General features: G+C 43.1%; 1 protein-coding gene across 11 annotated transcripts in view; it reads left to right on the top strand.

Annotated features, from left to right (window-relative positions):
• The window catches only part of RIN2 (Ras and Rab interactor 2), a 223,095-nt gene that overhangs the window by 133,680 nt on the left and 66,601 nt on the right, over window positions 1-22,814 (top strand). The window contains exon 1 of one of the 11 annotated variants that reach the window (XM_053200301.1): window positions 15,655-15,792. The exons of the other annotated variants lie outside the window; for them this stretch is intronic. Within the exon in view, the coding sequence (XP_053056276.1) occupies window positions 15,670-15,792 (123 nt within the window). The 5' untranslated portion in view covers window positions 15,655-15,669. Of the gene's footprint in view, window positions 1-15,654; window positions 15,793-22,814 lie in introns of those variants that run through there. 11 annotated transcript variants of the gene reach the window in all.

The following is a 22,814-nucleotide window of genomic DNA, read 5'->3' on the forward strand; positions in this document are numbered from 1 at the left end:
AAAATACAGGACATGCAGCTGAATGTGAATTTCAGATATAGCATAAATATATAATGCATTCGATGCAATATTGGGGACATACTTATGCTAAAAATTATTCATTGTTTATCTAAAATTGAAATTTAACTGGACACTCTGTGTTTTATCTGGCCACCCTGAGGAGAATTTGAGTGTTTTCAGGAAGCTAGGGCAATTCGGGGACCGAGTAGCTAAATAATTTTTATCTAGAAGGCAGGAGGAAGAAAGAGAGCCCAGGGTAGCTGTGGTAAAGCAGCTGACACTCAGTGTCGGAAGAGGGGGCCGTTTAGTCATTTTTGTGGTTTGGGCACCCTGCGTTCTGCCTTGTTCCAGACCTGGTGGCCAGTGGCCTTGTTGAATCCATTTGTTGACATTCTGTGTACCTTATTGATGCTCACTTGGGAACCAGCCAGGAGCATTGCTTACTTTCACATTCTACTTCCAGATTCTGGGCTTGTTTCAGAGTCTCTCGAAATGCTAATGTCTCAAAGATGCAGGTCACTTGGGGTTCTGGTCCAGGACAGCCAGTTCAGTCTAGGCCACTGGTTCTCTGGAAATATTTTTGGTTGTTACACCATGTGCCTGGAGGTGTGACTGGCTGGCTTCCTACAATGCACAGGCTGCTGCCACAACAAAGAATGATCTGATCCCAAATTGCCATCATGTGGAGGCTGAGAAATCCTGGTGTGCAATGTAAATTAGGAAATAACCCATTTCTGAGGTCTTCCTAACTATCCCTGGGGCATGCCTTCCAGAACTAAAGGAAATAAAAGCAAGAAAAGTGTGTGTGTGTGTGTGTGTGTGTGTGTGTGTGTGTGTGTGTGTGTTTGTGTGTGTGTGGTGTGTGTTTAGCACCTGCTGCTGTCCTGAACTGGTATCATGTGGGACTAAGTTCAGTGCCTGGTGTTTAATAGTATGTGTTCAGTAAACATGCTGACTGCATGAAAAAAAAACATGTAATGCATATGTGTGTGTATTATACATGTATTGTTCATTTATTCAACCTGTATTGTTCCAGCACCTACAGTGGCAGGGCCAGTCCTGGGCACTATGTGTGTGGTGATGGGGGAAACAAGATAATACTTAGAGAAATCTGAGCTTGAAGGATGCGGAGGAGGGGCAGGGCTGCCTGTGTGGATGATCGGGGAGGACTGGAGTGCTGGCTGGGTGAGGAGTTGGCATTCCATTCTTAGTGCTGTTGGACCCCATGAAGGGTTTTGAAGAAGGGAGCACCATGATCCAACATACATGCAACCCTCAGAAAGCTCACTTGGTCTTAACTCCCTGTCTACATTCCATCAACCAAGAAAACTTAAGTGCAGCTCGGATCCTGCCTGGGTTCCCTCAAAGGACCCAGAGCCTCCTCCCACCCAGTCCACTTGCGGCCAGCCTGTTAGCCCTTCCCTGCACTTGTCCATATGTCCAGGAGCTCTCTCCCCACATCACTCTCTCAAAACTCCTCAGTGAGTCTCATGGTCCCCTTCAGGTTTCTGTGCCTCACCCCCACCTTTTCATCTTTATCCTGCACAGTGTTTGGTCTGTCAGGAGTCCTGAGCTTTATGTTTTCCTTCTCCGTCCCTTAGTTCAAAACCACACAGTGAACACTGGGATAGAGCTGACTCCCCACTTAGAAGCTGAGAGAGGAAGGAAGATTGCAAACTCTTATTATCTATTTGTTGTTAGGCCTGCCCCATGTTTTTGGAAATAACCCCTGTACCTGAAATCTGTGGTGGGGGCTGGAGAAGACCAGCAGAGAGAAGGAGACAATCACTTAGAACAAAGTCCACAAACCATGACCTGTCGGGCACCGTTTTTGTAATTGGGACACAGCCATGCCTATCCATCTATGTATTGTCTATGGCTCTTTCCGTCCACAACAGGGAAGCTGAGTTGCTATAGAGAGAGTTGCCTGCAAATCATAAAATATTTACTTTCTGGCTCTCTATAGAAAAAGTTTGGTGATTGCTGACTTGGAAAATAATTGCATTTTGTCACTGCATCTTCAAAGGCAATCTTAAGGGTGGGTAGCCATGTCTCTACTTGCTTTACAAATGAACAAACATACGCCACTGCCAATAAGAGCTGGGTCTCTGAGGGCAGAGCCCATTCTCTTTCCTGAATCACACTATCTGCCTCATATAGGTCATCAGAAACAGCTAGAATGAATACAGCAAAGGTCTCAACCTCAGAGGCCTACAGGGGCCAGGTGGATCATGTAGACTAGGAAAGCCAACCCAGGCAGAAGTTGATAAATGGCAACAATATTTGGGAAGCAAATTGCTGGGAAGCAATAGGGAATGGTGGAGACTGTCATGAACTGAGGAGCAGATGTCCCATTTAATTTTTTTTAAATTTATTTTGAGAGAGAGAGAGAAAGAGAGAGAATTCCAGGAAGACTCTGTGCTGTCCACACAGAGCCCATGCGGGGCTCAAACTCACTAACTGTGAGATCATGACCTGAGCTGAAATCAAGAAAGAGTGGACACTCAACTGACTGAATCACCTAGGCTCTCCTTATATGGGAGAAGGCAACATCACCAGGATGACACAGTTTTTCTAATTTCCAAGAAGCTAAAAACCTTGGGTTTTTTTGTAAATCTCCTGATTTTTGCTCGAAATACACTTTATGTTTAAGTGTTGGAACTATTTTAACCATAAAGATAGGACAAGCCAAGGTAAAGCAAGCTGGACAAAACATAACTGAGTGTGTCCAGAGGCCACCAGGGACTGCTGATATCTGACATTGGATATGACCATCAGAGCTTCTTTGCAGCTCTCAATGAGGCAGCAAGGAGTTTTCCTGTGCCCTCACCAGGAAAAGCTCATACCAGTCAAGCCTTCAACTGGACACTAAGCAGCCTCAGACTCCACTTATCTGCAGAGAGAAGGAAGTGCCCAGGAGTCAGAGAGGATACAGAGATACAGGAATGCTGAATTCTCAGAGGAGGGGGGCGGGTTTTAGGAGAACCCCAGGATCTGAGAGGAAGCTGCTAAGTTCATCCTGGGTACAGCCAGCAGAGGCTTTCCAGGGATGCACATGTCAACCTTTTCAGATGTAATAAAGCCCAATTTTACCTTTAGTACATCAAAGATATGTGCCCCTAAATGCAAATCAAAACTACAATGAGATGTCACCTCATGCGTTTTAGAGAGGCTAAAATCAAAAACACAAGAAACAAAGGGTGCTGGTGAGAATGTGGAGAAAAAGGAACCCTCTTGCACTCTTGATGGGAATGCAAACTGGTGCAGCCACTGTGGAAAACAGTATGGAAGTTCATTAAAAATTTAAAAATAGAACTGCCTTATGATCCAGCAATTGCACTCCTGGGTATTTATAGCAGCATTACTTATAATAGTCAAGATATGGGAGCAGCCCAAGTGTCCATTGATTGATGAATGGATAAAGAAGGTGTGTTATATGTATATACAATGGAATATTATTCAGCCACAAAAAGAATAAAATCTTGCCATTTGCAGAAACATGGGTGGATCTACAGTATATTATGCTAAGAGATGTAAGTCAGAGAAAGACAACCATATGGTTTCACTCATATATGGAATTTAAGAAACAAAACAAATAAACAAATGGGGAAAAAGAGAGAGAGACAAACCAAGAAACAGACTCTTGAGGCACATGGCTGACTCAGTCAGCAGAGCATGCCACTCTTGATCTCAGGGTCATCAGTTCAAGCCCCACGTTGGGTGTAGAGCTTACATTAATGGAAAGAGGGGGGCACCTGGGTGGCTCAGTCAGTTGAGCGTCCGACTTCGGCTCAGGTCATGATCTCACAGTTCGTGGGTTCAAGCCCTTCATTGGGCTTCATGCTGACCACTTGCTCACATCCTGGAGTCTGCTTCAGATTCTGTGTCTCCTTCTCTCTCTGCCCCTCCCCCGCTCACACTTTGTCTCACTCTGTTTCTCAAAAATAAATAAATGTAAAAAAATTTTTTTTGAAGGAAGGAAGGAGGGGCGGAAGGAAGGACAGAAGGAAGGACAAAAAGAAATGGAGTCTTAACTATAGAGAAAAAAACAGAGGGAAGGTGGGGGGGATGGGTGAAATAGGAATGCACTTACTATGATGAGCACCCAGTGATTAAAATAAAAACTTAAAAAAAAAAGTGAGGGAAATACTGTGGAAAGGTCATGGGTTTGTAAGTCTGAGAATCCCAGCTGCCAATCCCTCCCTGCAACCATTACCGACTACTTGACATGGAAAAAACTCTCAGAGCTTCAGTTTCTTCATCTGCAAAATGGGGTCACTAAAAGTCCCTGCCTGTTGCACCAGGACAATGTGAGGATTAAATGATATGAGGGAACCTACTTGCTGCAAAGAAGGCCACTGGTTATGTGATAGCTATCATTGGCTAAAGCTAACAAAGTGTATTTTTTTTTTTCTTCTCAAATTTTTATTTAAATTCTAGTTAGTTAACATACAGTGCAGTATTTGTTTTCAGGAGTAGAATTCAGTGATTCATCGCTTGCATACCACACCCAATGCTCATCATAACAAGTGCCCTCCTTAATACCCATCACCCATCTAGCCCATTCCTCACTCACTTCCCCCCATCAACCCTCACTTTGCTCTCTAAGAGTCTCTTATGGTGGGGCGCCTGGGTGGCTCAGTCAGTTAAGTGTTAGACTCTTGACTTCAGCTCAGGTTGTGATCTCATGGTTGGTGAGATTGAGCCCCAAGTCAGGCTCCATGCTGTGAGCTCTCTCTCCCTCTCTCTCTCTGCCCCTCCCTCCCTCACATGCTGTCTCTCAAAGTAAGTGAATAAACTTAAAAAAAAAGAGCATCTTATAGTTTGTTTCCTTTTCTCTTTTTTTCCTCCCCTTTCATGTGTTCATCTATTTTGTTTCTTAAATTTGACATATGAGTGAAATCATATGGTATTTGTCTTTCTTTGACTGACTTATTTCATTTAGTATAATACATTCTAGCTCAATTTATGTTTTTGTAAATGGCAAGATTTTATTCTTTTTAATGGTTGAGTAATACTCCATTGTATATTTATACCACATCTTCCATTTGGAGAGATTTGTAGTCATTTGTGAGTACCTACTACAGTTGACCCTTGAATAACACAGTTTTGAACTGTATGGGTCCACTTACATGTGGATGTTTTTCTAAAAATATAGTATAGTGCTGTAAATGTATTTGCTCTTCCTTATGATTTTCATAATAACATTTCTTTTCTCTAGCTTACTGTATTGTAAGAATATAGTATATAATAAAAATATGTGTTAATTGACTGTTTATGTTAAGGCTTCTGATCAACAATAGGCAATTAGTTTAAGTTTTGGGGGAGTCCAAAGTTATACTTGGATTTTCAATTGTTCAGGGGGGTCAGTGCACCCACCCTTGTGTTGTTCAAGGGTCAAGTGTATTTGAAGGAGCTGGACTTAGGGCCTGGGAGACAGAAAAAAATACACACAGGGAACATCATGCTTGCTGTCACGTTTTTGTTAGGAATCTGCCAAAGGACATAAAACAAATACACCTGTCACCAGAGCAGCCCATTCAGTAATCTCCTCTGGGCCCCCTTCACTGTCTCCTCTAGCCCTTCCACTCACCCCACAGTCCTTTCCTGCCTGACCCCCAAGACCATATTAAATGCACTTAGAGTTTCCTAAATACTGAAAAGTTTTGATCCACCACCATTTATACATAATTAAAAATAATTTTTTATTTTTCCCAAGTGACACATAAGTTAACTCTGACAAAATTTAAATTGTTTCCTTTCCGGGGCACCTGCGTGGCTCAGTTCGCTGAACGTCTGACTTTGGCTCAGGTCATGATCTCCTGGTTCATGAGTTCAAACCCCACATGGGGCTCGCCGCTGTCAGCCTGTCAGCAAAGAGCCCTCTTCGGATCCTCTGTCTCCCCCTCTTTCTCTGCCCCTCCCCTGCTCATGCTCTCTTTCTCAAAAAATAAAGAAAATATTTTAAAAAATAAATAAAAATAGATTGTTTTCTTTCTGGAAATGTGACAGCCAAGTGCTGGGTGGGCCCATCAAAGATGAGCATTTTTGTGTACGTGTGTGCTGCCAGGTGTGGGTACCGAAGCACATGTGCGGCAGCCCCATGCACTGCTGGTGTGGGCTGATTGTGGTTGGAGCTCTAATGCCCACGGCACCTTCTTTATGCTATTTCCCCACCATCCTCCCACCAAGTTACCCCTACCCCTTTTACAAATGAGGAAATACAGTCTGGTCTTCCAACCAGGCTTATGTGGTTCCAGGCCTCATCAGTAAGCTCAGCGGGCCTACTACAGCCCATGGTGGGACACTGAGTGCTGGCTGTGCTGGGGGCTCTGCTGGGTGCGGCCAGCAGGTGCAGCGGCCATGGCTCAGCCAGGTGTCACAGCCCAGCAGCCTTTGGGGGGAAGAGGTGCCAACTGCCTCAGCCAGCGCTTCCTTTGGCTTGTGTTCCAAGGGCACATCAATACAGAGTTTGAGGACAAGGAACATCGCTTACTGAGCTTTCCAAAGAGATTTCCCAACAGTAAAAATGTGATAGTGAGCTTTGGAGATGTGCTGACAGAAATTAGGGAAGTGGTTCCTGGCAGCTGGGTTTTCATTCTTGTGTGCATCGTTTTAACTTTTTCCCCCTTGGGGCTGGGGGTAGAGGAGGGAGGTTATTGATATACTTTACAGAAGAGTTGCAAGAATAGTAGCACGAGAGGTTCTTCATATTACATACTCTCATGTATGTATGTATAATAGACTTTCATGTATATATATGTACTATATAATTTTAAATTTCCATAGAAGTTGCAAGAATAATTGTCTATACCCATTGCCCCGTTTCCAGATTCCTTAGCTGTTTATACTTTGCCCCATTTGCCTGATGGCTCTCTTTCTTTCTGCGCACACACATACACAAGCAATTGTATAAATCTGTAACTATTCCATAAATATATAAATTTTGCCTCTTTATATGCAATTGCATATATTTTCTTATATATTTGAGAATGTAGTGGAGAAATCAGACCCAGTTAGACCTTTCTGTGTGTATTTCCTAGAAGCAAGGATATCCTCCTACATAGTCACAGTAAATGACAAAAGTCAAGAAATTGAACATTGGCTATGACACTGCTGTAGCCCACAGTCCATCTTCAATGTTTGGTAATCACCCCAAGTTATGACCTTTTGTAATTTCTTCTCCCCTCATTCTAGATCCAACCCAGGCTCACTTCTGCATTTCAGAGGTCATGATTGTTGAATCTTCAAATGGCACCATTTTATTCATTTTATTATTTTATGTTTAACTTTTTATTAAAGTGTAACATCAATACAGAAGGTGCTCTCATCAGTATCCAGCTTGATGAATTCTCACAAAGTCAACCTACTTGATACTCATTCTAATTGGTGGTTTATATATGATGTCAAAAACATCAGTCCCTTGGTTATCAGAATAGATAATTCTCAGCATGTGAACCCAGTGCATGGATGTGCAGCCAGCCACAGCCATGGGGCAGGTGTGTGGGCTGGCAGTGGCATTGATCAAAGGACCCACAGGGCTCTCTCTTTGGCTCTTCCTTCCTCACCCTTTGGATGCCTGTGGCCCCCGGCATCCACACATTGTGTCTTGATGATTAAATTAAGCTGAACATTAAAAGCAGATTCTGAAATTCCAGACTCAACTCCAGAAGTCTTCCCCACATACTCATTAACTGGACCCAAACAGAAGTCTAGCCATAGACAACAGTGCTACCTATTTAGTGATCCAAATGGCTTTACTGAGAGTCAGGTGAGTTATGTTGAGCAAATACGAGTTGTCGGTATTACTTCTGTCTGTGAGCACTCACCAGACATGTGTTCCTTGTTACTTATCCCTGTCTTACCTTTCCAATCACATTGTAAGCCTTTTCTAGGCCAGGGACAATGTCTTACACCTCTTTTGGTTTCCATTTAGCTCAGCACCCTAATAGGAACAGGTCTCCAATAAATGAGTTGACAGTGACTCTCATTCCAAGTTTACTTACCTACCTACCCATACTGTGCATTGACATCACTGGTGTCCCAGCATGTAATTTCCCACCACGAGAAAGATTTTTCTTTGCGAATTTGCACTAAACAGTTGTTGTTTTCTTGTCTGCTGGGCAGCTGAATTTTTAATTTTTAATTAGTGAACTGAATTATTAATAAAACAATTGCAAGAGTTTACTTCAACAATATATATTAGGCATCCACTATGTGGCCAGTTGGGTAAGATACTGAATATACTGACATCAAAAGCATTGATCCTGTCCTCTGGGCTCTTACAGGCCACTAGAACCTTGCTCCACGTGTGGGCTGTCAATCAGCCTAGGAATTTGTTAGAAATGCAGAATCTCAGGCCCTACCCCAGACCTAGGAGTCAGAACCTGCGTTTTAACAAGCTCCCCGGGTGGTGCGTGGGCACATTCCAGTTTGAGAAACATTAGTCTGGTGGATATTATTCTGTTAGTTTTATTCTTAATGATAATAAGAGTTGAAAGCATCTTTTTTTAAAAAAAAATATTTTTTTAATGTTTATTATTTTTGAGAGAGAGAGCCAGAGCATGAGCAGGGGAGGGGCAGAGAGCAAGAGGGAGACACAGAATCTGAAACAGGCTCCAGGCTCTCTGAGCTGTCAGGACAGAGCCCGATGCGGGGCTTAAACTCAGGGATGGAGAGATCGTGACCTGAGCCAAAGTCAGACACTTAATTGACAGAGCCACCCAGGCACCCCAGAGTTGTAAGCGTCTTTATCACAGTGTGTGTGTGTGTGTGTGTGTGTGTGTGTGTGTGTGTGTGTGTGTAGAGGAAATGAGGCCAGGCTAGCACTGGAACAGTGTGCCCAATTCTGGTCACATGACCTAAACCAAAGCAGAGTTTCGAGAATACTCTAAGATTCCCCCATATACCCATTACCTGGGAACACTAGGGAGGAGCAAAGGCTGTAAGGGGTATTGAAGGCACCTAAATGCTTGAGCTGGAGGAGATAGCCTGTGAGGTCTTGCTCTGAATTTATAGCAAAAAAGAAAAACATTGGTTCGGTTCCCCAGTAGCAGATTCAGAGACAGGATGTGAATGCCAGAAGTCTGTTTGATAGGTGATCACAGGGGGCTCAGGTATGAGAGTAGGGGAGTGAGACAAAGTAGGGAAGGCAGCCTCTTGGTCCTGGGAGACTGAGTAGTGAGTGTCCATGTTGTCCCTCCAATGGGGAGGAAGCTGGGGTATTTATGCACCAGGTCTCATCCTGCTCTGAGCTCTTCTGAGCATCCACAAGCCTTGGGGGGAGACTTCTAGGTGCTTTCAGTAGAAAGCCATTACAGCCTACGGGTGCGGTGGCCTCCATGGGTTAGGGGCAAGGCACTACCCACACCTGCTACACATATTACGCATATCCTATATGAAATCATGAGGTCAGGATGCCTCTGAAGACTCGTGCATCAGAGATTCAGTTCCTGATCAGGAGCAAACCCTTTGCATTTTAACAAGTTTCAAAGCCTCAGTGATTCATCCCCTCAGAGTTACTAATCGTCTTCACAAGACTGAAATGACCGACGTTCACATTTTCTTAAAATCCAAATTCCCTTTTCATAATCCCTCTGCCTTCTTCCTTCCCTAAACTAAATATATGTGCTCAGAAGACATTATCATACTCAACTTACAGAAAATAAGATTTTAATGGTCTGTTTCAAAATTCTTGCTTTCATGTTGCAAGTTGTAGATTCATGCTTCCTCTTCAGTTTGTTTCCTTTGAATCTATACTCTGTTCATATCTGGTGGGTTTTTCTTGGTTTTGTTTTTGTTTTAATTAAGACAGAGATTCTACATGCAGCAGTTGTTGTCCCCAGAGGCCATGTCAGTGTCCCCTTAGGTCAGCATTTCTTTGAGTTTCTCCAGAATGCCGCTTGGCTGAAATGGTCATCAGCGAAGAGTCGTAGGGCAGTAGTGGAATCCTGTGCACCCTGTTATCATCCTGGGGACCGACCCCGCACACCAGCATCTTAAAGGTTCTGAGGAGCACACGATGACTTTGTTTGATTGAATGTTTATTCCAGTGTCATCAACTGTTTCCAGTGTTACTGGGACAGTAACCCTGTTTGGAAATCCCACCTGCTCACATCTTACATTGCTGTTGTTGGGCAAAAAACATTTGGGGAAATGCTAATTTGAACACATCTCCCAGCTTGTGCCTTTGAACTCAGTAGGCATCTGGAGTGGGTTCAGTAGAAGCAGTGGTGCATAGGAAAATTACAGCTCAGAGCTTACTTCATTTTTTATAACTAGAAGAAAAGAGAGAACACTTCCCTATATATAACTGATGGTTTGGAATGAGGAATGCCTTCTGTTCCATATTGAGGTCAATGCCTGGCATGTAGCTGAGTAGATCTGTCAAAAAAAAGGTGCACTGTATAGGTGAGGTGCCACTTGTACTTGGCAAGGTCCTGACTTCAGGGAGTGAGGAACCTCATTCCACAGCTCCACCATGGCAAATGTCAGGCCATCTTATTTCCTTTGTTTTATCAAGACTTGCACCAGCCAGGTGATATATCATGGGCACTTAGGTTTAGCAAATATCAGCACCTATTGGCAGAGTAGTATACCACAGAGTCCATGTGCTCTCAATAAAACATGGGGCACCTGTGTGGCTCAGTTGGTTAAGCATCCCACTTCGGCTCAGTTCATGATCTCATGGTTCTTGGATTCGAGCCCCACATCAGGCTCTGTGCTGACAGCTTGGAGCCTGGAGCCTGCTTCAGATTCTTTATCTGCCTCTCTCTGCCTCTTCCTGCTCTCATTCTGTCTCTCTCTCAAAAAAAAAATAATAATAAACATTAAAAACAGTTAAAGAAAACACTTGTCTAATTGCTGTGCTGTTAACTCCAGGCTCTATGTGAATTCCACCCTTCAAATTACTCTTTCCCTTCTATTTTTCCCAAAATTAAGATAGCTATATTTCCCATGGAAAAAAATATGCTTATTGCAGAAAAATTTCAAAATGCAAAGAAGGAAGAGAATATTACCTATATTTTACCACCACTAAATGCTCCATCTGGAAATGGGCCCTGTGAGTATCTACATGCAAAGGCATCCAGAATTTTGCTGTTTTTCCTTTATAGTACATAAATCCACAGATAAATATATTGCACAAATGGGCTCAGAGAATACATGCCATTTTGCATCTTTTCTTTCACTAATTTATCACTGTATTGATATATTGATGTACGTTGCACATATCAATTGATATATAACAGGATTACTGTTTTAAAATTTATTATTGAGATATAGTTGACAAACAATGTTATGTTATTTCAGGTGTACAGCATAGTGATTTGACAATTCTATACAGTACTCAGTGCCTACCACAATAAGTGTAGTTACCATCTTTTCATATATCACATTATTAAATATTATTGACTGTATTTCCTATGCTGTGCTTTTATCTTCCAGACCTCTTTATTTTACAACTGGAAGTTTGTACCTCTTAACCCTCTTCCCCTGTGCCACCCATCTCCCCACCCACCTCCCCTCTGACAACCATCAGTTTGTTTTCTGTGTTTTAAGAGTAACAGAATCACTATTTTCGTGGCTGTGTAGTAGTCCAGTATATTGCTGTACCATATTTTAACCAGTCCACTGTTGTTAGACATTTAGTTCTTGTTCACTATCATAAACGATGCAGCCAAGAACATTCTTTGATATATATCTAATTATTTCTTTGGGGCAGTTCCTAGAATTAGAAGTGCTGAATTCAATAGTTTTCATATATAAATTGATGGTATACATTCAGCTTGGCTTCCAGAAAGGGTGAGTCATTCTTTCTCCTCCAGTGCTTGTAGAAAGCCCAGTAAAGCTAAGTAGGAAGGTGGAACTGGTAAAAGGGAAGTGAATGTGACAACAACATTCATGCCACTGCATTCTGAAAGGCACAGAAGGACAGCTAGGAATCAACAAGAGTTGGAGCCAGAAGAGGCATTAGAAATCCATTGATCTATTTAATGCTTGAGAAAACTGAAGTCCAAAGAGGTTAAGGACCCCCTGCCCAACACACCCACATACGTATACATGCACGAGTCCTAGGACCCACAGTCGGCAAGTATCTTAGGATGGATGGCCCTAAACCTCAGAGATAATTTTCAAAAACGAAAACCACTGTACAGTTCTCATATAAGTACTTAGTGAGTGTGTGTCAAAGATTGATTTCACTTATTAAAGAGAAAAGCAACAGGATGTTAAAACCAATTCTGGATGTCAGAGACTGGCTAATAGTCACTGGACAAAAGAATCCCATGTTGAACCAGTGATAACACCCACTGTTAGCCAGCTTTGTGTGTCTAACTTTGAAAGGTTAGATATAAGCTTGATACTGCTAATATTCAATAATGTTTTGACCTTCAAACAATTGCAATTTCATATGGTTAAACCTAATACAAAAGTGGATGAAGATGTCCAGGGCAAAAAAATTAAAACTTTTTTTTTTTTCTAATCTTTTCTGCCAAACAAGTATCATTTGCCATTTACCAGTTTTCTACATGTTCTGCATCTGACTTTATACACTCTGGGCTTTAATCAAAGGACAAGAGTCAAACAAAATGAAATGACATTCCAGACAACCCTTAGGTAGGCTTGGTATACAGTGTTCAACTATGATTTGAAAGGCAACTTTTTTTTGCATCAAGCTTTGCATAGTTTTGTTAACTGTAGGAATAAACCACTTGTGGTTGAACTGATCGATGGATGGATAAGGTTGATCTCAGTGGTGAATCTACCAAAGCTCCATTGGCCTTAGCATTCCTCTGAATGCTTGAAGGCCAGAAGGGCACCATACTCAGGTCTTAGTGCATATTTCCTATGGCAGTGGGCTTCAGGTTTCATGTTTCCCAGGGACCTGGGGCCAAAGTACCTGCTCAGGGTGCAGGAATCTGTTCTTGCCAGGCTTCCAGTCATGGTCAAGGTAGAATGCTTTCCATGAGAGCCATCACACCTAGTGAGGGTGCCAGGTGAAGCCCAACACCAAGCCTGCTGGTCATCTCACCACTCCCTGTTTTACAAACTCCAGGATGCTAGTCCTCACGCAGCAGATTTGCCACTGACCAGACAGCAAAACAAGCCACCAAAAACCTCAGGCTTCTTGATCCATGCAACCTCTCCAACTTGAGCTCCATGAAGATGTAGATCAGTGCATTTCAATTCCAAGATTTACTGATTTCAAAAATTTATCATGTCTGAAATCATTTGTATCCTATAGTCAGTGGTGTGTTATAATTTTAATTGGTAGCTCTTTTTTTTTGGTGGCATATAAAATAAGAGTGTGCCTTATAATTATAGTATCAAAAATCTGATGGAGCTCACTGTGTTTGTGTTTTTCTTCCCTATTGCAGACCCAGAGCCTGATACTTAATACATACTTTATAAACATTTCTTAAAAATATAAAGAAACAAATGCAATATCAAATTTAAAGCACAAATGCTGAAACTAACCAGGGCTGCAGAAGATATCAGTGCCAACTCTTGGAAAGAGAAACTCTGTTCTTTGTGGCCCTTCTACCATTTAGCTTGTTACTTAACCTTAAAACACAAAGCCACAAGTAGTAATGTGTGACTTCTGAGGTCATTGAAGAATTGAGCACAATACTGGCCTCAGACAACTGACCAAGTAAATTGGGACCTCAGCAGAATGACTGTTTTAAGGTGCAGCCCCACAAGTTGTTTCCACATTTCACATATTGAACTACAGACACCGTGTATATCTGAAAAACTTTCTGTACACCAAGGATACACTAAATTTGAAGTTATATCAGTGTTTGTAGAATCATTTCAAATATAGTGAAAAACAAAACCCAAAAAACTCTGGGCTTGCTTTCTAGAAGTTGCACGGAACTGGTAGCCCCTAGCCATCCTGGTCCCCCCACGCCCTCACAGCCTGCACATACTTGCTGTTGATTTTCTGGCAAGGTAGAGCCTACTTGGACCTCTGTTACTTTTTAGTAGAAGTAGTTTGCAACTTAGTCATTGAAGGGATCATGTCTTAAAGCCAATGGCTTCTGCTCCATGACAACCTAACCATGCATTCTGGATGTGCAACCACATGAATGGTTGTTGGTGGTAAATAGTTGACAAATCTCGAGCAGTGCCTTTTAGTGGCTACCACTGTGTCAGTCACTTCCCCACCATGTCCAGCTGAGCATGGACTGGTTGGAGCTCCACCTCCTCCATGTCCTGATTTAGCCCTGATCTAGGAGGAAAATGAACAGGGAAGTTACCAAGAGGAAGGCAGAGGAGGAAGAGCACTTGTTCATTCAACAATTCATGTGTGCCAGGGACAGCCTGAGCTCTGAAGATATGGTAGTGAGTAAAAAAACATAGTTTCTACCCTGTGGAATTTATATCCAGGTCTGGGCATTTGAGAGAGCCTCTGGCTCCAGGAATAACCCACAGGCAGGACCATCAACCTCAAATGGTGAAAGAGGGGAGCCAAGAGTGAAGGTTGGGGGCTGTCTTATGTTCTCCAGAAACAGGTCCAGAGCTAAAGACTTTTATGGAAGTGGCTTTTCAGGAAGTGCTCTCAAGAGAAACTCATAGTGGGACAGGGAAGGAGGTCAGACAAGAGTCCAGTTTCAAGCAAAGTCCCTTGAAGAAACTTTGGCTCCATCTCAAAGGGAACTCGGGGACAGTGTAGATCTTGCTTCTGAGTTGTCTTTACCAGAGAAAAGGGAGCTGGGGCATTTATACCTCAGTACCCATCTGGCATTGGCCAGGAATAGACCCTGAGAGTGCTTCTGGGTCTTGGTGCACCAGACAAAGCTGGTTCTAGCTACTTGAAAGCTGTGCTTTGACAAGGACGTTGGGGATGGCTGTGTATGGCCAGGTTCTCTTCTCCTGGCCACTTTGGGAAGCATTAGAGGCCCCGTCTGGTGGAAGGACTGGTCTCAGGGGAGGCCACTGTGCTGCCTGATGTTTGCAGGGGTTTTCAGATCTGAGAAAGGTCCAAGAGGCTAAGCGCTATGAAGTCCTGGTCCATCAGCATCTTGAGGTGTACCCAAAAAGTACTGATGCACACAGAGGACACCAGGTCCTGGGTTTTCTGGGAATCTCCTGATTTCAAATGTTTCTATCCACTTTAAGGACACTCATGCCTTCTGGGCCCCAAGAAGCCCCATGGAATTCAAGTCCCTATAGGGACATAGCATGTGGAAGTCTCTCTCAGGTGCATTGTTACAAAGACCCATGTCCCCCAACAGATATAATTAGCCAACGTATCCTGCTATCTTAATCCCACCCCACACTTCTAGCACCCTCTGAACCAGACCTCTGACTTTTTTGTTATGGATAGGTGATGTAAATTGGTGGGCACGCTCCCCACCAGCAAATACTAAAAGTGTACATCTGCTGTAGGCTTTGCCTGCATTCACTTAAAGTGGAACCTTACGCAGCTCCAAGAAGCAGGCCTTAGCGTATCTTCAGTCCACAGATGAGGAAATTTAGGAATCACATCATTTACTCAAGGACGCACTGTTGAAGCTGCATAGCCAAAGGAATTCCAAGTTGGTCATTTAGCCAAATTCTGCTCTTAAATATTAGATCTGTTCACTTGTGTTGGTTTCCTCTAAATACTGCTATTTAGGAAGCACAATTCAGCTCAGTAAACTTGAAGGTCTACTTGGCCAGCGATTCATGAATGGGGCAGCGTCTTGTCCAGCAAGTAAAATGGAGCTCCAAGGAGCAGTTACAAAATGGAAGACCTGCATAGGCAGAAGGGAGCGAGGACAAGAAGTCATAAATGAAAGAAAGATTTGTGTTAGACTGGGTCACCTTCCTCTGGGGGAAGGGCCCAGGTCTGTCCTGCAGTTTATATTACTAGTGTTGATTAGGAAATTGCAGACTGGTTGAAAATGCCACTCCTGGGAGAGGCTGGAACTGCAATTAGGTTAGGCATTAAGTCCTAGTTTGCCAACATGGGGGTTTGCACAAGTGATTCTTTTTGGGACCTATTATTTCTATTTTTGACACCATTCTTTTCCACTTTGAGGTAAAGACAGAAAGTTATTCACACATCAAACCATTCATTTCACTTTACTCAAAAGAGGGTACAGGGGCAGGTTGCTTATTACCTTTTTCTCTATGTGTGTGGTGTGGAGATTTTTTTTTTCTTTCCACTCCAAAATAGAAAATGGAATAAAAATACAGTAAATGTTGTATTTTAGTAAACGGTAAGGTTCTGGCTATTGTTAGAGGATGTTTTGAATCAGCAGGGCTAAGATGGGCCATTGCAAAAATGCTGTTGAGTTCATTTGCTCCCCATTTGGAATAAAAAAAAAAATCAAGGGCAGAGTTCTACCTCCTGCCTCATAGGCCACCCCCAGCCTTTGGGCATATTTTTAACTGGCAGCCCTCTGGTACATTCCTTGGCCTGCAGAAGGCAGGCAGATATAGCCTTGGGGCAGATATAGCCATCCCAGAGTGTAGGGTATAGGGGTTTGGGGAACCTAGCTTCGGCCATATTAGAGTTATCCCTCCCCTCCTTGTCCTGATTTCATACCACACATAAAATTTTGTGTGAATGAATGAAAGGACTACTAATAAAAAAGTACATTATATGGAAATTGGCAACACTATGTGTAAGTCTCAGCAGAAAATAGAGGAAACTGTTTATAACCTCAAGATAAGGAATGTCTTCCTAGACAAGGGTCAATAAACAAGAGCTATAATGAAAACTTTCAACATTAAAAGCTTAGGGAAATTAAAAGACAAAAAAAAGCATGAGAGAAAATCTTTTAAATATTTGAGACAAGAGATGCATATTCACAACTCATACAATTTAATAAGAAAAACCAAGAAATCCCAAGATAGGCAACAGATAAATGAACAGGCAATTCCTCAAAGGAAGAAATACAAATGGACAACAAACATATAACCCGAGCAAAGCACATTGAGACAATTAAAAGTCACTTCTATTCATCAGATTGGCCAAAGTTTAAAAGTTTGATAAAATGAAACAATGACAAGTGAGGGGGAGACTTTCAAAGATGGCAGAGGGAGTACAGCTGGGCACAGCCACCTGAAGAGCAATGTAGCACCATCTCAGAACTTCGTATATGAATGGAGCCCAGCATTTTCTGTGCGGTTTCACACAGTACGCAAGGATGTTTAACAGAGTACTGTTTATGCCACAAAACACTGGAAATGACCCAAGTGTCTGTCAAAATAGAATGGCTACAGGGTGTATCCTATGTATTATCTCCATGTGGTATATCCCTAGGGTGGAAAACCATTGCCACTTAAAACGAATGAACTAGGGCTTCATGTATCAATGTGGATAAATCTTACATTTCATTGTGGGAAATAAGGGAATTATAGGACAATACATCGGTATAATTCCATTTGATAGAAAAAGCACAGAATGACACCATTCAAGGATGGTACACAAGAAACTGATAAAAGTGGTTACCTTTGGGTAGGTGAAAAGGATTATGGATGAAGGATTAAAGGTCAGGGAAGATTAGATTTAACTACAATAATTTGTTCAATGAGAATCTATTTATGTATTATGTCTGCAATTATAATTAAATTTCAAAAATATAAATGCAAACACCCTTGAGAGATATAACACATAAAGTTTAGAAAACAAAAACAAACAAACAAACAAACAAACAAAGGACAGGGTTTTGAGATGCTCCATCATCATTTTCTAGATACTCCTCTGCAAATGGAAGGAAGAACCCTTCATTATTTTGTTTGTTTCCACAGTGACAGATCCTGGGGGCAAAGATCATCTGAAAGCTGATAAGGAACCCATTTCCAGACTACTTTATTTATTTCTTATTTTTTAATTTTTTCTTTAATGTTTATTTACTTTTGAGAGAGAGAGAGCATGAGCAGGGACAGGGCAGAGAGAGATGGAGACACAGAATCCGAAGCAGACTTCAGGCTCTGAGCTGTCAACACAGAGCCCGATGCAGGGCTTGAACTCGTGAACTGTGAGATCATGACCTGAGCCGAAGTCTGACGCTCAACCGGCTGAGCCACTCAGGTACCCCCAGACTACTCTAAAAGAGCCCCAACATGGGATGTACCCACCAGACCATGAGGCTCCCCCAGCTTGGCAGAAACAGACAGGAGAAAGATTATTTGGGTCATGTGGTTTTTCATGACCTGGAGGTAGGTCTCATCCCACAGGGCTGATAGGACTGTAAAGGCCCATCACACCCCAAGGCCAAGTTGATGCACTGGGCGAATAGAAATTCCATAGCTGAGAGCTAAACACTTGACTTTTCCCACACCCTAGGTTTCAAGTCTTCACCATATCAGTAACACATCCCTTTTCAAACCACGATAACATTCCTGAGTTCTACTTGCCATTTGAAGAGCGCTGTATCAGAACTTGCTTTATAAACACTTTCTCCTTTTAATTCCGCTTGGCCTTCAACAGATGTTTTTTCTCCTTTTATCTAACCCTAAAAGAAAGAACACAAGATTTGGAGTCCCTCCCTTTTCCCTCCCCCCACCCCCAGCCTCCCATGTGTGAGCAAGGATGGCATCAAGACTTCTGTCCCCAGTCGGGGAAAATAGGCGTCTAGTGGGCAGATCTTGAGATTAGAGACTTCTGGGCAGCCGTCAAAGGAAGATTGGACTCCACAAACACTGTTCTTTTGTAGATCCAGGTCTGCCTCTGGTAATGAAATGGCCTCTTTCCAGGCCAGGAGGTGTATATGCCTATTTGAAGTGTTTTTTAGTATCACTCTGCTTCATGGTAATGCTCACAGTTAATAAAAAGAGAGAATTTAAATAGGACGAGAAATGGGAAGCATTTAGATACTTGTTGCAGTGTTTTAATCTCATTGTCTGTTTTTAACCCTCCAAGAGAGTTTCCCCTCAGTAGCACAAGCCTTTAGCATCAGGGATCCAACTGTGTGCTCAGACAGGTTCAGGACATAGCCAACAGGGGGGCAGTATGGGATTTGAAGGCAGGTCTTTCTGAGCCCAAAGCTGGTGCACTTACCACTGGTCCATGCTGCCAGATTACCAGGTAGTTGTCACAACTAGACATCCTTGAAACTGGACAGAGCTGCTGCTTGAAGTGTGCCTTCTCAAATGAGGTCCCTGCCTGCGGAGAGATTACCAGAGTGATTACAGAATGGTACAAATTAGTGTAGGCTCCTGCTCTAAACTGGGGTGCTACAGGCCCAGCCTAGTCCCGGCAGAGCCCTGGGTATGATCTCACAGGGAAAGAACCTGGACCTTCCTGAATTCTTCTCCTTGGCCTGAATGCCAGTTAGCATGAAAATCACCCAGGTGAACAGTTTAGGCTTTCCGTGCTTTGTTATGCATGAATGCTCATGTGTGAAGATATGAGTACCTTGGGTTCTGAGTAGAATGAGGGAGGAACCCAGAGACAGAAGCCCTGGCTTGACTTCCTCTCTTCTGTCTTTTACAGCAGCCCCCTCTCTCCCTGTATGGGAAGGTAGGCACACCACCCTTTCTTTTTCCCTGCGGTAGATAACAAACACAGGCAATGCCCTGGCTTTATCAGGTTAGACTCTGTGATGCCCAGTGCTTTTTGGTGTCTGTCTCTTGGGTTTGGGTCCTTCCTCACAACTTGAAGCTTTCTAGAAATGAGACAGATGCTGTATTTTTGGTAGAACCACTGTCTCCCTAGCTTCGTGCCCTGGAACCTAGTGTCCTGTCTTCCTCTCTGACTGCACTGAATAGTAGCCACTTGGCTCTGTGGCCACCTTCCCGGGTATCCACACACATCCTGGGCAGACAAATAGGGTTGTGAAGAGCAGTGCTGGCTTGGCAGATGCTTAAGCAGCCCCTTCCCCGTCTTGTAGGAATTCTGGACAGTTACAGGGATGTGGTGAAACTGCTATTGTCTGTAAGCTGGGAAAGGTTAGCTGAAAACTGCCCCCCTTTAGTGGGTGGCAGGTTATCTGTGTTTGTCCTCAAAGAATTAAATTGGGAAGAGATGAGATAAGATCAAACATCTACAGGAATTAAACACACACACACACACACACACACACACACACACGTATCTGGGAACAATGTGGGGAAGCTCTCAAATCCAATCGTTGACACCAGGACAGACCTCAGGGAGGAGCAGATGAATGGGGATGACTTTGGCTGGGGGAGGGGCGTGGTGGGTGTAAAAATAGATCATTCAATGAGTCAGGCTTGACTCTGGAATGCTAAACTCTGGTCCCTTTGTCAGGTACAACCCCCTGTGACATCAGATGCATGAGCTAGGGCAGAAACGAGGGTGAGGGGAGAGGTGGAGGCTGAGAAAACCCTCATGCAGCTGGGAAGGGTACCATAGCCACCCAGCCAAGTGCACCCTATGTCCTTGTCCACCTTTGTGTCTTAGGGTCACTGCACTTCTGCATTACAGATAAATCTGAGTGCTACTAAGTGAGAACCACAAATTCTACGTTCTTTGTGTTTGGTCAGGGACAGAGAAGGAAACAAGTGTGGCATGTGGAGGTCTGGAGATGCTACCAAAGGTGTCAGCAAGACCAGTATCAGGAGGAACAATCTGGTCGGAGAAGATCAAGGGCTTCTCCTGGGGAAGGCTATTTTTACGTTCAAATTAATATGGTGGCTGTGAAGGTGACTGAGGGTGGAGACAGTGGTTGTGCCTAGTGACCTGCCTCTTTGCTAGGGATGGGAATTCTGTCTCCTAGGTTTGCCTGAGACTGTGGGTGACCCTCCTGTGTGTGACTCTCTTGTCCAGGACCATAGCCATGGCCCAGAATGGGACACTGACCCAGCCCAGATTGAGGAGCTTCAGGACAGACACTCAGACTGCCTTCATCACCCCACTCACTCCCACCTTCTCTGATCTTCCATCTCCCTCCATTTTCATACACATCCACCCTTTTTATTTTCCTAATAATTTTGATTATGAATAAACATACTGAAAATCACACATCCTGCTAAACACATAGCATTCAGCTCTGTCAATCTTACCATTTTGCCATTTCATTTTAAGAAATAAAATCTCGGGGCAGCTGGGTGGCTCATGGGTTGAGCATCTGCCTCTTGATTTTGGCTCAGGTCATGATCCCAGGGTTGTGGGATCCAGCCCTACATCTGGTTCCAAGCTGAGCATGGAGCCTGATTAAGATTCCCTCTCTCCCTCTGCCCCCTTCCCCCGCTTACTCTCTCTGGGTGGGGTGGGGGGGAAGGAAAGAAAGAAAATCTCACAGATGGTTGAAACCCTGACCTGTGAACATCTCCATCCATTTCTCTTCCAAAGGTGACCACTATCCTGGATTAAGATTATAACCCCCATATTACACATTGGAGTAGTCTATCTATGTGTGTATTTATAAACACTATAGTATAGTACAGTTTTGAATGATTTTAAACTTTTTATACTGGATATAACCCTTTTCAACTTTTTTTTCTTGCTTTTATGAAAAAAATTTGAGCATTTGTGTTTGTATATGCGTTAATACTGATAACTCTGGTTCATTAACGTTAACTGCTATGTAGTATTCTATACCTCATTCTACCCATTCTCTTATTAATGGACATTTAAGTCCTTGTAATTTGGTATTCTTACAAATAATGATGCAGCAAATATTTTTATAAAGGTCTCCTTGCACCCATGGGCATGAATTTCTCTAGAGCACATACCTAGGAATCTGGGTGTCTTTGACTCTACCAGACATTCCCAAATTGCTATTCAAAGTGGCTCTACAAATCCCACTCCTCTAACAGCATTTGGGGAATTACTGTTTTCCCACATTCTCAAATATTTGGGATTATCAGACTTGTATTTATTTATTTTAATGTTTACTTATTTTTGAGAGAAAGAGTGTGAGTGGGGGAAGGGCAGAGAGAGAGAGAGAGAGAGAGAGAGAGACAGAGACAGAGACAGAGAGACAGAGAGAGAGGCAGAATCTGAAGTGGGCTCCAAGCTCTGAGCTGTCAGCACAGAGCCCAATGTGGGGCTTGAACCCACGAACCATGAGATCATGACCTGAGCTGAATTCAGAAACTTAACTGACTGAGCCACCCAGGTGCCCCGGGATTGTCAGACTTTTAAATTTTTGCCACTGGGATATGTGTAAAAGGGATCTATCTCCTAGTCATTTTCTCTCCCAAGTCCCCAGTGCTTCTAGAATGTTCACCTACCGCTTGCATCCCAGAACACACAATAGGGATGGATCAAGCATGGAGGACCTGGCTGGCTCCCTTCTTCTGACCAGATACTGGGAGTGTACAGAGTGTCCCTATTTGCAGGGACCCCTTCTCTATCTCCACTTTCCCCTCAGGTAATCTTTCCCTGTCACAGGGCTTTAGAATGCTAACACATATGCCAATGACTTCCAAATGTGTAGATCTCTCCATACTGACAGTCAAAAGCCACTTACAAATTTGTTGATGGCCAATAAGAAAATCAACTAAGGCTTAACCTACCCAATATCCAACTCGATTTTTTCCTCAAACCTAACCCGTCCCCATGTCAGTCAAGGGCACTGCCATCTGTCTGATTCTTCAAGCCAAAAACATAGGAGTTGTCCTTGATTCTTCTCTTCTTACCCCTCCTACATTGAGTCTGTCAACTTCTCTCAATTGCTGTATTAAATTGTTCCCCCCCACCCACCTTGTTTCTAATTCCACTGCTAGCACCTTGCTGTAAGCCAGCTGGACCACTCTTGCCTGGATCACTGTAGTTGCCTCAAAACTGGTCTTGCTGCTTCTCCTCTTGTCCTTACAAACCATCTTTAGCCAGCAGCCAAAGTGATCTTTTTAGAACATAAAACAAAGAAAATGTCTTTCCATCCTAAAGCCCTTTGATGGTTCTTAGTGTA

Source organism: Acinonyx jubatus, chromosome A3, assembly GCF_027475565.1.
Source record: "Acinonyx jubatus isolate Ajub_Pintada_27869175 chromosome A3, VMU_Ajub_asm_v1.0, whole genome shotgun sequence".
In the NCBI taxonomy this organism is placed as follows: domain Eukaryota; kingdom Metazoa; phylum Chordata; class Mammalia; order Carnivora; family Felidae; genus Acinonyx; species Acinonyx jubatus.